Raw genomic sequence first — 13507 nt, 5'->3', positions numbered from 1 at the left:
TAGCTGCGGCCTTGAAATATGGCTGCTTGTGTAGGGGACTTAAAAATGATCTCAAATTAACTGAAACATTCCTACCTAAAAGGGGAACCTTTTTCAGTTGCAGAAAAACTACCATTCAGAGTCCAGGACATTTAGTTTGGGCACTAAGTGATGGAACCTGGACAACTCAGTTATCACTGGATGGTACAGTAAAACAAATTATTTTAGGCATGCCAACATTGTGTCCGATTTGGAAGAAATCACCATTTAAAGGGCCTTTGGAGAATTTAAGGTTAAAACGGACCAAGAGATCTGAGACAGATGAAGAGATATGGAACGAACCATCATCGGGAGTAAAAATTGGCTGGGCTCTTGAATCTCTTTTGAACCCCATAGCTTTATATAGAAATAGAGAATGGCTTTATCATCTAACAGGCCAGGTAGAAAAATTGGCGAACATTACAAAGAAAGGGTTTAAGGAATTAAATATCCAGCTGCAGGCAACTTCCAGGATGATTATTCAAAATAGAATGGCCCTAGACCTACTCTTACTTAAAGAACATGGAGTGTGTGGATACCTCAAGGATACATTGGACCATTGTTGTATTCATATTCCTAATGTTACTCAAGACGTAGAACATGATCTGGAGCTATTGAGCAAAATTGAGAAAGAAACCGAGACCATTCGAGAGGATATGTCAGAAGATTGGCTGGGAAAAATTTTTAGCGAATTAGGGTGGAATCTGAGTTCTTGGTTAAAATCTATAATTAAAACTTTGTTTTTGTTACTAATTGTCTTTTTAATGATCATGCTGACATATGTCTGTTTAAAAAGACAATTTATTAATAAAATTGCAGTCAATCGCATGATCATGAGAGAGGTTCCAACTGTTCCACCAGAGTACAGTCCACCACCACAATATGCTGAAACAAATACCGATTTGCCAAGTATTAGTAGAGAAATGTTATGTAGTTAATGTGAAAGTATTGAAATAATTTTCAACACTTTCAAAGGGGGGAAATGTTACTGATTGATTATTGATTAAGTTATTGATTTTTTATTGATTGGTTGGTAGCTTTAATTTCTTACTGATTTGATAGTGGTTAGAATAACTGATGTATGATAAAAATCGTAAAATGATAAGAAACAGTTTAGTAAAGATACCTCTATTGCATTTTGCACATTTGATTAATAACCGACAGCTGCTGTGAAACCCTTTGTATAACCTGATACCAAGGCCGAAGGAATTGGTCAAAATCATTTAGAAGGAACATTTAGAACTTAGCTGACAAGCTTGAGATTTAAGAATGATTTTGACATAGTGTTTGTCAGTAGGAGTAGATTATAGCAAACTAGTGATGTAGTGTTTGTCAGCAGGAGTATAGTATAGCAAACTAGTGATGTAGTGTGTGTCAGAGGGAGTATAGAATAACAAACTAGAAGAATGGAGAAGATGTCAGAATTATAAATTAATGGAATTGATAAAGGTCGAATAAAGTGACCTGTAGTAATTTGCCAATAAATAGTTAGTTAGTGATTTACCAAGGATCCAACTGCGCAGAATCACCTGGAGAAGGTCAAGAAGCGGACAAGTGAGGAAGACTATGAAAGACCACTAGAGGACTCTAGAAGACCACCAGAGACCTTCAATGCGCATGTGTAAAGGACATTAATATATGCTAATGATTTATTGGAAATCTAATGAATATGAATGAATAAGTTCAATATAAGGTGTATGATTTTGGAGTTCGGGGTGCGTGGTTCGTGAGAGGACTCACCCGCGCACCCGGCCGTTAATAAAGAAGTGTCTGCTTATCTGCACTAAATTGGTGTTGATAAGTTCTTTATTCCGAGGTTTTCGGCAACAAACTGAGACAGGAGCATAAGCAGATCAGCTGTTTCTAAGACTTATGGTACAGATGCAGGAGTGTTAGAGCAATGGAGTGGGATCATCTTAAAAAGGAAGTAACTGCTCATGGGGTTTTCAGAAACTTTTTTTTTGGGGTAACTGTGGTCTCTCTCCCTTTGGGCTTCTGTTCGGAGGTATTTGGCAGCTGACAGAATATGATAGGAGCTTTGGGCAGAACTATGCTCTGACTACCACCAGCATGGCTATTTCCAGCCAGATTAACAGGAATTTGTTTTAATATCTTTTGCCTTTGTTTTTTCCTGAACCGATAGATTCAATTTCCTCTTCTAGTGAAAATCAGAGCTCCATGGTATATCACTGTCTCCCCAGATGCAACCTGGAAATCTCTTGATATGTAGGAACTAAGTTTTCTATTTGCCATAATGGGCAAAGCATGTCTATTCCAACCTCTGATTTAATTCTTCTGCCTCTTTCTTATCATCATGTTCTGGCTTTTGTCCAGTGAGAGTCTCTCTTAGCCAGCCAAGGTAAACCTCAGTTTGTAACTTCTGGCTGTGACCGGTCTGGCAAGATGAAAGTGAAGAAAAGATTGCCTTTCACAGTCTAGCAAGAGCAAATTAACAGTAACTTAGCCAAACATCTTCCAGAGCCAAAGGAGTAAAGCCAGGGGTCAGAAGGCATTAATCAACCTCAGACCATGTTCTTCCATGTGGTCATCCATCAAAGGAATGACAAGCAACAGTGACAGAAGCAGCATTTCCCTACTTTTGGCAGTTCCTTCAGCTCTTCCCCTCCCCCATCCTTTACAGCTTTTTACTCTGAAAGCCTGAGCGTATTAAAGACAAACCTAAGAGGTGCTACCCAGCTGACACCCTTGTTCTTTACTAAGTACCTCTAACACAATGTAAGAGATTTTCGCACATAATTTTTTAGTGCATGAGCTGCCATTAACTAAGCTTACTTACTTTTTTAAACTTTTAAAACTTCAGAAATTCCATTTGTTTTGGCATGTTTCCTCCTGTTTGTATTTAATATCACTTAAAGTTGGTATCAAAATAGATTTTTCACAAAGTGGCAGAGCCACTTCATTTCCCAAAAGAACTTGTACTATGTCAGTGCTTCCCAGCACTGGCTAGCAATGTAATTATCCCTATTTTTTACAACATTCAGTCTCACTAGATAAATTTATCAACTTTGTCTTTCAGCTACATGCTCATTGCTTTGACTCTACTCTAGCCAGTTCATGAGGAATTGACAGTCCTTTTCTGGGCACTCTCCAGAGTCCATTGATCATGTCACATACTTTTTGAAGGACAGATCATGTAGATCAACCTAGAGTCACCACCACATAGATGGTAATTCTTCTCGAAGACCTAATTTTATCTCAGACCACCTGGTTTCTTTTCAAGCACTTTTTCATATGTAAAATAGGCATCCAGAGCTACCAAACAATGGAGGAGCAGAAGAAAAGCAGATGCAGTTTCACTACAGCTGCCTTCATCAAGAAGGGAATTTGGTCTGTTATGAGGAAATGAGTTCTGGGATAAGTGGTGTGTTTCTGTCCTATGCTGTGGAATGATTGCTGGAGGTGACTTATTGATATGTCCCCCTCTTAAGGGAAGGTAAACCTCCAGGGTGGAATGTGGTGGATATACAAGAAATCTGTTCCATAATAATTCCCTAAGCAACATAACCTGCAACCTTAGATGTTAGCAACACCAGGGGAGCTTGGTATGCTGACTCTGAGAAGCAACACGGAGGGTGGAGCAGAGTGGAGACACCCTGGCCAGGCTCTGTGATATCACTGCAGGGATGGGGAACTGGAACTACTGGAACAAGAATGGAAGGTCCCTGCATTGAATCCACTGAAGCAAGGAGGTGAAACAATGGGGGTTCTGTCAACACTACTGCCCTACTTCTGATTTATATCATAAGTGCCCAGTTCTGGAGTAGTGACACGCTAAATCATGTTCTCTGGGTGAACTTTGCTCATTATAATCTCATTACAATACTAAAACACACCTCCATCCCAAAAGCTACCCGCCTCCAAGCTGCGACCACCCCTCACTGAGCATGCGCTGTAAATTTTTTCTAGCATATATACCTTTAAAAGTAAAGCGAGGAGATTTTACACCAATCATAGTAAAGGTATGTATGACTAGAGTCACGCAAGCTCCACCTAAAAATAAGAAAATATAAAAGGGCTTAAGAGAGGAGGAATGCTAGGGAAGACACCATCATAGACAAATTGGGAGGACATCGCTGACTGCTGGGATCAGTTGACGGGCTGAACCTCTCTTCCCCCCCATAGGGATGCCTATTGGGTAAGATTCGAACACTTTGTTATACCGAGTGCTTCCCCGGGAAACTTGGAAATCTCTAGGGGTTTTTTCCATAATTTAGTGTGCTTGTAGTCAACTGTATAATTATTTGCACGTGCTTTGCAGACAGTGTATTTATCACCAGCAATCCAAAAGAACCCGTACTGTTGCTTTAATAAACTGCTGCTCATTAATCTAGCCGTGATAGTTTGTTGAACATGACCAAACTCCTTAAGTCTGGCCGTGATAGTTCATTGAATGCAACTAAATTGAAAGTACAGTGCGCTATTAGATCATCCGTCATTGCAATAGTTCAATATATTGAATGCAACCAGACTTATAGTGCTGAATTGGGCATCACTCATAATCTAAGCCTAGCCGCCCCCAGCCCCTCTGATATCTGAGGGCAAGCTGGAATGCAAGGGGGTTTGTTTTCTGCCACACTTCGTTATGCTTTAACACAACATATGCCTTTGATGCTTTATCAGGAGTCTGGGAAACCAGGAAGAAAATCAAGGGATAGCTGATGTTTTTGATGATATTTGTTCCTAACATGTCCTTTCGTCCATAGTTAGGAGCTGCTCTCAACCTGTCTGCTTAATGGAGCTTTTATGACACATCCAGTGAAGTATTTCTGACTGACTTACCTCAGTACTAACTGCTTCATCTGAGGGATTAATCAGGACTACAGTTTCTAAGACATCACTTCTGTGGTGAAGAATCTTCTGACCTGCAAGCACAGAGAGAAAAAAAAAAAAAGACATTAAATTCAACCAGCATGGTTTAAACCAGTGCTTTCCCTGAGCTAGTTATACGTTCCACTGTGCGACAGCCCTCTGGTTATACAGGGCAGTGCGCACCAGCCACAGCAACTACTGTGCTGGCTTATGTCTTCAGCAATACCCATGGCATGTGGTCCTATGGGCCAGAAACACCACTCCAGAAAATTCAAGGTAATGAAAAAAAACTGGCAACAGCGATGGGTCCTGTCCCTTCCCCCTGGCAGGAGGAGTCCCTGTTACTCACCTTGGTCCTACTGAGCTGATGTGGATCAGGGACTGGAGTAACCATCACCAGCTGAGCATCTGGCCCTGGATTTTCATGGACATATCTATACCACAGATACAGCTGAGGTTACACAGTCCTGTAACATACCTAGGTGGTTTTAAATGAGCTTTTCCAGGAACTACTGGTGGCTTAGCTGCAGCTGGAGGAAAGTCAGCAAGGGCTGCAAATTTCCACTGCAAGAAGTGAATACTTGGGCTGTATGCCGGTGCTGCCGATCATGGCTAACAAGCACAATTTGTGGCAAGCAAAGGAGCTCAAGGATGTCCCTGCTTCCTACCACCACCAGCACCATCCTGCACGGCACACACGTGCTCCCCATCACACACCTGTCACAACCCAGACTGGACAGACCAGGGAGTTGTGTTGAATTCTAAATTCCCTCGGGCTAAATTAAGGTGAAATGACACCAAATGATCAGTTAAACATTTTATTCATGACAGAAGCAAACTGAACTGGGGAGGTATGGTAGTACGTGGCGGGGTTTCTCACAACAGGAATTGGCATAAGACTACTTCTGTAAACCGTGTAACCCGGGGTAACCATATACATCAATTCAAGGAATAAGGAGATCCCTCCCATCGAGTCACGAGGTTCAGAGCAGACCCCCTTGCTTTCTAGACTCCTTCTCAGAGAAGAGCCTAGGGGTGGCTGGATCCACTCTTAGTCCCAGACTTGGTCAAAGGATAAGTCTTAAAGGGATGAGGTGTAGGGATTGAGGAAAAGGAAAAGGAAAGAGCGAAGAAGAGAGAGAAAAAGGAAGAGAGAAAGATTTCACTGGTCCTGGGTCCAGCGTTCATTCAGTCAGCCTAGGGGTCCAGTTCCAGTGGTCTTGTGCACCTGGGGCTTCAGTTTGTGTCCTTTTATCATCTCCTTGCCCCTCCTTCAGGTGGGTAGTCGAACTTATTAGGCTAATTAGGTGTCATGATCAGTTTGTGAGCCTTTGGGCTTGGGGGTCCTTTGGGGAGTAACTTCCCCTGCCCTGCATACATGATTTTTCGCCATGCATGGTGAGCTGCTCTGCTCAGCATATCAGAACAGGGAGCTGTGCACCCTCCAGCATGCCCTCCCCCTCCTGTTGCTGAAGGGTGCTGATCAGCTTCTTTTCACCTGTGGTTCCTTGCTAGGCAGAGTTCATTGTTATGCGGTGTTCGTCATTAAGCAGAACTTGCCCCACCACAATCATAGAATCATTTAGGCTGGAAAAGACCTTCAAGATCATTGAGTCCAACCATCATCCATGCTCACTAAACCATGTCCTGAAGTACCCCATCTACTTGCTTTTTGAATACCTCCAGGGATGGTGACTCAACCACTTCCCTGGGCAGCCTATTCCAATGTCTGACAACCCTCTCAGTAAAGAAATTTTTCCTGATATCTAACCTAAATCTCCCTTGCCACAACTTGAGGCCATTTCCTCTTGTCCTATCTCCAGCCACCTGACAGAAGAGACCAGCACCCACCTCACTACAACCCCCCTTCAGGTAGTTGTAGAGAGCAATAAGTTCTCTCTTCAGCCTCCTTTTCTCCAGACTAAACAGCCCCAGTTCCCTCAGCCACTCCTCATAAGACTTATGCTCCAGGCCCCTCACCAACTTGGTTGCCCTTCTCTGGACATGCTCCAGCGACTCCATGTCTTTCTTGTAGTGAGGGGCCCAAAACTGAACACAGTACTCGAGGTGCAGCCTCACCAGTGCTGAATACAGGGGAACAATCACCTCCCTGCTCCTGCTGGCCACACTGTTTCTGATAACAATGTTTGAGACGTGAACTCTTTCAGTCTCAGAACACTGTGGGAGTGTTCCCAAGCCAGGCAGCACCCCACGCAGACCACAGGTCCACAGCCACACCAAACAAACCAGGCGAAAGCTGGGACCCGCCCTGCCAAAACTCCCCATTCAGCTTTCTACTAATACTGATTAACACTGGGACACTGTGAGAAATTCCTTATCGGCATGGTCGAACACTTGCCATGCTGCCCTGCTTCATCTTTCTCCTGCTTACAAAAACTATAGCAAGCAATGTTTGGCAACAAGAGTGAACAGATGTACAAAATGCAGCTAGCTCCTGAATGAATAACATCTGAGCAATTTTGGAGCAGCCTCACAGTCCATTGGCTTTCATACTTAGTAGTTAATGTATTCTCTGTATTTAATAGTGATCTGACTGGGAGTGAATGCCAGAAAAACACAACAGGACTCTTGATTTTTTTCCTATGGTAATTAGCAAGTTCTTATCAGTGTCTCTTTCTGTAAGAACTGCAGTGAGATTAATTAGCAGCCATATTGTCATTCAGGAATCTGACTGGTAATTAGTCCAAAAACCAGAAGAACTGTCCCTTCCAAGCAAACTGTAATATTAATCAATTAAATAATTCATTATGATTAAAAGGAAGTACAAGGGACACAGAACAAGTCACCTATTTGCCAACTTAGAAAAATTCCCCTGTAAAGAAACAAGGACAAGGATGAGAATCCCAATGGTGAAAAGAGCTCTGCATTCCTGAAAACACAGGAGCGGCATGGAGGCAGTCTGGGAGGGTGGGCAACCAGCCTTTCCCACAATGCCCTGGCCTCGGGGCAGGCTCGCTACTGCCCCAGGCCCTTCCCCTGGCAAGCCCTCCCCCAGGCAGAGTAAGAGCTTTTAATCAAATGATAGAAAGTGAAGGAGAGGGAAAAAAAGAATATTCTCAGGTAAAATGAGATGGAGTTGTAGTTTACCCTCTTGTGCGTGAAAATGCCTAGAGACTTGTGGATAATAATTTAATTAATTTGAAGAAACCTAGTTTTCTTAACACATATTCTTTTTGCTGTGCTTGCTTGAAAGGAGTCAGACTGTATATTATGAAAGGGGAGGAGGGCAAGTCTCCCTCTGCAGCATTCAGTTCTGGCATTACCCTTTGTAATTCAATTTAATAGCTCTGCTTCCTTGCCTAACAGGAATGCATATATAAGACTACATTCAATAAAACATCCAGATGGCTCTGTTACCACAGATTCCTTCAGAAGATGCCCTGTGATCTGATATTTTAGTTATGCTGCAGGTTTCTCTCAAATTAAGACATTAAGCAGTTTATTGAATCTAGTCTTTAGCATTGGGAAGGAAACAAAAGAAATTATCACCCTTCAGTTGCCACAGAAATTTCTTGCTTAATAGTTGGTGACACAGAACACACTTTGCTTCAGGCCAGACTAAGCCTCATATATGATTAGATATTAACACATTAAACATAGATAGAAAAGAAATGCAATTACCCACATGCAAAGTTAGACAAAGATGCATAGTGTCCATCTGACTCAAAACATCGACTTTGGACTTTACTGAAGCTGCTCTAAGTCATGTATCTGTGTAGCTGGGAGGGATTTGATCTGTGGAGTTGCAACTCTCACTGACCAGCACTGATGGTGGTTACTTACATCCTGTGCTCCCGTGAACCAGGTGCCCAGCTCCAGTGATTGCATGGTTTCATGCAACTTGAGATTGATTTCCAGAGGCAAGTGTAGCGGTCTACACCATGTACACATGCCTGTTTAGAGCTGCATGTGTCCCTGCCTCCCTCTTTGACTCCTTGGCATAAACATGTGTTGCTACTTATCTTACAGGGTGGGGACCCAGCACTGGTACAGTGTGAGTGACTGCGAGGGCTCCCATCCCATGTAAATTTTTGGTTTTGGTTGCTAACAGGCCTGTAGTTCCCCAGATCCTCCCTCTGAACCTTCTTGTAGATGGGCATCACATCTGCTAACCTCAAGTGGGACCTCCCCTGGTTAGCCAGGACTGCTGATAAATGATTGAAAGCAGCTTGGTGAGCTCTTCCACCAGCTCCCTCAGTACCCTTGGGTGGATCCCATCCAGCCCCATAGACTTGTGTGTGTCTAAGTGGTGTAGCAGGTTGCTAACCATTTCCCCTTGGATTATGGGGGCTTCATTCTGCTCCCTGTCCCCGTCTTCCAGCTCAGGGGGCTGGGTACCCTGAGAACAATTGGTCTTACTATTAAAGATGGAGGCAAAGAAGGCATTAAGTACCTCAGCCTTTTCCTCATCCTTTGTCCCCGGCATCCAATAAAGGATGGAGATTCTCCTTAGCCCTCCTTTTGTTGCTAATGTAGTTGTAGAAACGTTTTTTATTGTCTTTTACGGCAGTAGCCAAAAAGGCTACTGAACAAGAAGGGCCTTTTGAGCCATCAGGCAAGACAACATGCATTTAGCTGTCTGAAATTGATGTCAGATACAGAAAATCCTGTGGTAGATTAGAAAGTCCTGTTTTAAATTTAGTTAGCCAAGATCATTCTGATCTTTTCTATTCTTCCTGTTTAATGGTGCCTCAGCTGGAGCACCAATTCTGATCCTTTCTATTCTTCCTGATTGATGGTGCAATGCTCTTGGCAGGAAAATGAACCACTGACCTGATACAGAGGGACTTAGCGGTCAAAGTGAGGAGGGGATACATCCTCAAACGACCACCGAAGACCACCCGAGACCCCGGCGCATGCGGAGAAGGCACCTGATGTGTCATGGCTATGTAATCCTATGCATATGCATTAGACAGTCTGAATACATATTAGGTAGGAGTAGTTTAATAAATTAGATGCAATTGCTATTGTATAGAAGGAACACACCTGACAAATCTGGTGTGCTTGATTTGTGGAAAGTCCACCGAGCACCCTGCGCAAAATAAAGCAATATATCTCCTGAGTGTGTGAGATTGGTCTATTGCACGCCGGGTAACGAATCCGCTTTTAGGACAACGCTATGTGTCATGGTTTAACCCCAGCCAGCAACTAAGCACCACGCAGCCGCTCACTCACTCCCCCCCACCCCCAGTGGGATGGGGGAGAAAATCGGGAAAAGAAGTAAAACTCATGCGCTGAGATAAGAACGGTTTAATAGAACAGAAAAGAAGAAACTAATAATGATAATGATAACACTAATAAAATGACAACAGCAATAATGAAAGGATTGGAATGTACAAATGATGCGCAGGGCAATTGCTCACCACCCGCCGATCGATACCCAGCTAGTTCCCGAGCGGCGGTTCCCTGCCCCCACTTCCCAGTTCCTATACTAAATGGGACGTCCCACGGTATGGAATACACCGTTGGCCAGTTTGGGTCAGGTGCCCTGGCTGTGTCCTGTGCCAACTTCTTGTGCCCCTCCAGCCTTCTTGCTGGCTGGGCATGAGAAGCTGAAAAATCCTTGACTTTAGACTAAACATTACTTAGCAACAAGTGAAAACATCAGTGTTATCAACATTCTTTGCATGCTGAACTCAAAACATAGCACTGTACCAGCTACTAGGAAGACAGTTAACTCTATCCCAGCTGAGACCAGGACACATGGCCAAAGGGGGTTGTTATGAACAGTGATTAAATCTTGCGACCCTTGAAGTAAATTCAGTATTAGAAATGCAACATGCCAAGTCTGTCACTGAGTGTTATGCTAATTTCCCACTGATTTTTGTGGCAGTTCCCCTTTCAGGGTCATGGCAAATGGCCAAGGACTCTAAGGCAGGTGGCAGTGCCCCAAAAAATATTAGAAATGGAAAATCAGAAAATTTTGTTATCAAGCAACTTTAGGCATATTGGGATTCAAATCATGCTGCTATTGGTTAATGAGTCTTTCTGAGAGATACTGTAAGATATATAGAGATATGTACTATAGAGATATTGTAGGATAGTTCAGAATGCTTTTAACTAAAGTTTCTGGGGGAGGGGAACCTCAATCCATCCCACTCCTACCAGTTTGATGCCAGTGCCAGCGATAGATGTCCAGAGTCTGGAGAGGGATCACAGGTCAGCAGGAGAGCACCTGAAGAGCAGCACAAAGGAATTCCAGCCAGTAAGTCAGCTTCATCAGGGCCCAACTTAAATGCCTCTATGCAAATGCATGTAGCATGGGGAATAAACAAGAGGAGTTAGACCCATGTGAACGCCTGCAGGGCTATGATCTTATTGGCATCATGGAGACCTGGTGGCATGGCTCCTATGACTGGAGTGTTGGAATGGAAGGGTACAGGCTCTTTAGGAAGGACAGGCAGGGGAGACAAGGAGGGGGTGTTGCCCTCTATGTCAATGACCAGATGGAGTGCATGGAGCTCTGCCTGGGGATGGATGAGGAGCTGATCGAGAGCCTATGAGTCAGGATTAAAGGGAGGGCAGGGACAGATGACATTATAGTGGGGGTCTGCTACAGGCCACCTGACCAGGAAGACCAAGCGGATGAGGCCCTCTATAGACAGATAGGAGCAGCCTCACGTTCACAAGCCCTGATCCTCATGGGGGACTTCAACCACCCCAATATCTGCTGGAGGGCATAAGCAATCCAGGAGGTTCCTAGAATGTGCTGATGACAACTTCCTTCTCCAAGTGATAGAGGAGCCAATGAGGAGAGGTGCTATGCTGGACCTTGTTCTCACCAACAAGGAGGGGCTGGTGGGGAATGTGAAGCTCAAGGGCAGCCTTGGCTGCAGTGACCATGAAATGGTGGAGTTCAAGATCCTTAGGGCAGTGAGGAGGGCACACAGCAAGCTTGCTACCTTGGACTTCAGGAGAGCAGACTTTGGCCTCTTCAGGGATCTGCTTGGTGGAGTACCATGGGATACAGCCCATGGAGGGTAGAGGGGCCCAGGAAAGCTGGTTAATATTCAAGGATCACCTCATCCAAGCTCACGAGCGATGCATCCCAAGAAAGAGGAAGTCAGGCAAAACCACCAGGAGGCCTGCATGGATGAACAAGGAGCTCCTGGACAAACTCAAACACAAAAAGGAAGCCTACAGAGGGTGGAAGATGTGAGACACTAGACGGGGTTAATGCCTCAAACACCTGTTGTGATTGACAGGGACCGGGGCCTGGCTTTTGCAGTTGAGGGGAGGAATGGACCTTGCTTGCAAGATCTGGCAAAAAGGCAAGTTCTGCATAGCAACACCACGTGACACAGGATGCAGGAGGTGTGTCGGAGGATGCGCAGCCCTCCGCCCTGATGAACTGAGCAGGACAACTCACAGTATATAGTCAGGGGTCACCCAGAGTTTATTTGGGGAAGGAGCTCACAACTACCCCCCAAAATGGCACCTGCGCAGAAGATTGAGAGTTACATAAGTCCTTAGGGGCGGTACACAGAAAACGAAGAGGGGACATGACTGATGTGTAAAAAGGTGGGAACTGGGCTATAAAAGGCGCAGACACAAGAAGCCCTGCACATGCCCACTGGAACCAGACCTCTAGGCTGACTGGACCCCTAGGCTGACTGGACCAACGCTGGACCCAGAACCAGTGAAATCTTTTTCTTTTCTCTTCCTTATTCTCTCTCTGTCTTCTTCTGTCTTTCTCTCTTCTTTTTCATAACCCGTACACCTCATCCCTTTAGACATAAAACCATTGACCAAGTCTGGGACTAGAAGTGGATCTAGCCACCCCTAGGCTCTTCTCTGAGAAGGAGTCCAGAAAGCAAGGGGGTCTGCTCTGAACCTCGTGACTCAATGGGAGGGATCTCCTTATTCCCTGAATTGATGTATATGGTTACCCCGGGTTACACGGTTTACAGAGGTAGTCTTATGCCAATTCCTGTTGTGAGAAACCCTGCCACCTACTGTTATGCCTCCCAAGTTCAGGCTGCTTCTGTCATGAATAAAATGTTTAACTGATCGCGTGGTGTCGTTTCACCTTAATTTAGCCCGAGGGAATTCCGAACTCACCATGACTCCTCCCTGGTCTGGAAAACCCCGGGTCCTGACAGAAGCAAGGACAGGTAGCCTGGGAGGAATACAGAGAAATTGTCTGAGCAGCCAAGGATCAGGTTAGGAAGGCCAATGCCTTCATAGAATTAAATCTGGCCAGGGGTGTCAAGGGCAACAAGAAAAGCTTCTATAGGTATGTCGGTGATAAAAGGAAGACTAAGGAAAATGTGGGCCCTCTCTGGAAGGAAACAGGAGACCTGGTTATCCAGGACATAGAATCATAGAATAATTTAGGTTGGAAAAGACCTTTAATATCGAGTACAACTGTCAACTCAACACCACCATGCCCACTAAACCATGTCTTGAAGTGCCTCATATATGTGGTTTTTTAATACCTCCAGGGATGGTGGCTCCACCACTTCTCTGGGTAGCCTGTTCCAATGCCTGACAACACTTTCAGTAAAGAAATTTTTTCTAATATCCAGTCTAAATCTCCCCTGGTGCAACTTGAGGCCATTTCCTCTCATCCTATCACTAATTACTTGATAGAAGAGACCAGTACCCACCTGTGGTGGGATGACCCTGGCTGGGCGCC

The 13507-nt window shown here is 44.5% G+C and overlaps 2 protein-coding genes across 2 annotated transcripts in view; one reads left to right on the top strand and one right to left on the bottom strand.

The window, feature by feature from the left end:
• LOC126035452 (uncharacterized) overlaps nucleotides 1-13507 on the top strand; it is a 293141-nt gene that overhangs the window by 23248 nt on the left and 256386 nt on the right. The window lies entirely within an intron of this gene.
• LOC126035433 (microtubule-associated protein 1B-like) overlaps nucleotides 1-13507 on the bottom strand; it is a 102147-nt gene that overhangs the window by 40071 nt on the left and 48569 nt on the right. Inside the window, exon 3 of the mRNA XM_049793975.1 lies at nucleotides 4819-4901. Coding sequence (XP_049649932.1) covers nucleotides 4819-4901 — 83 coding nt within the window. The remainder of the gene's footprint in view (nucleotides 1-4818; nucleotides 4902-13507) is intronic.

This window comes from Accipiter gentilis, chromosome W, assembly GCF_929443795.1.
Source record: "Accipiter gentilis chromosome W, bAccGen1.1, whole genome shotgun sequence".
Taxonomy (NCBI): domain Eukaryota; kingdom Metazoa; phylum Chordata; class Aves; order Accipitriformes; family Accipitridae; genus Astur; species Astur gentilis.
The sequence above is the reverse complement of the archived record's forward strand: the minus strand, read 5'-3'. Positions and strand labels throughout refer to the sequence as shown.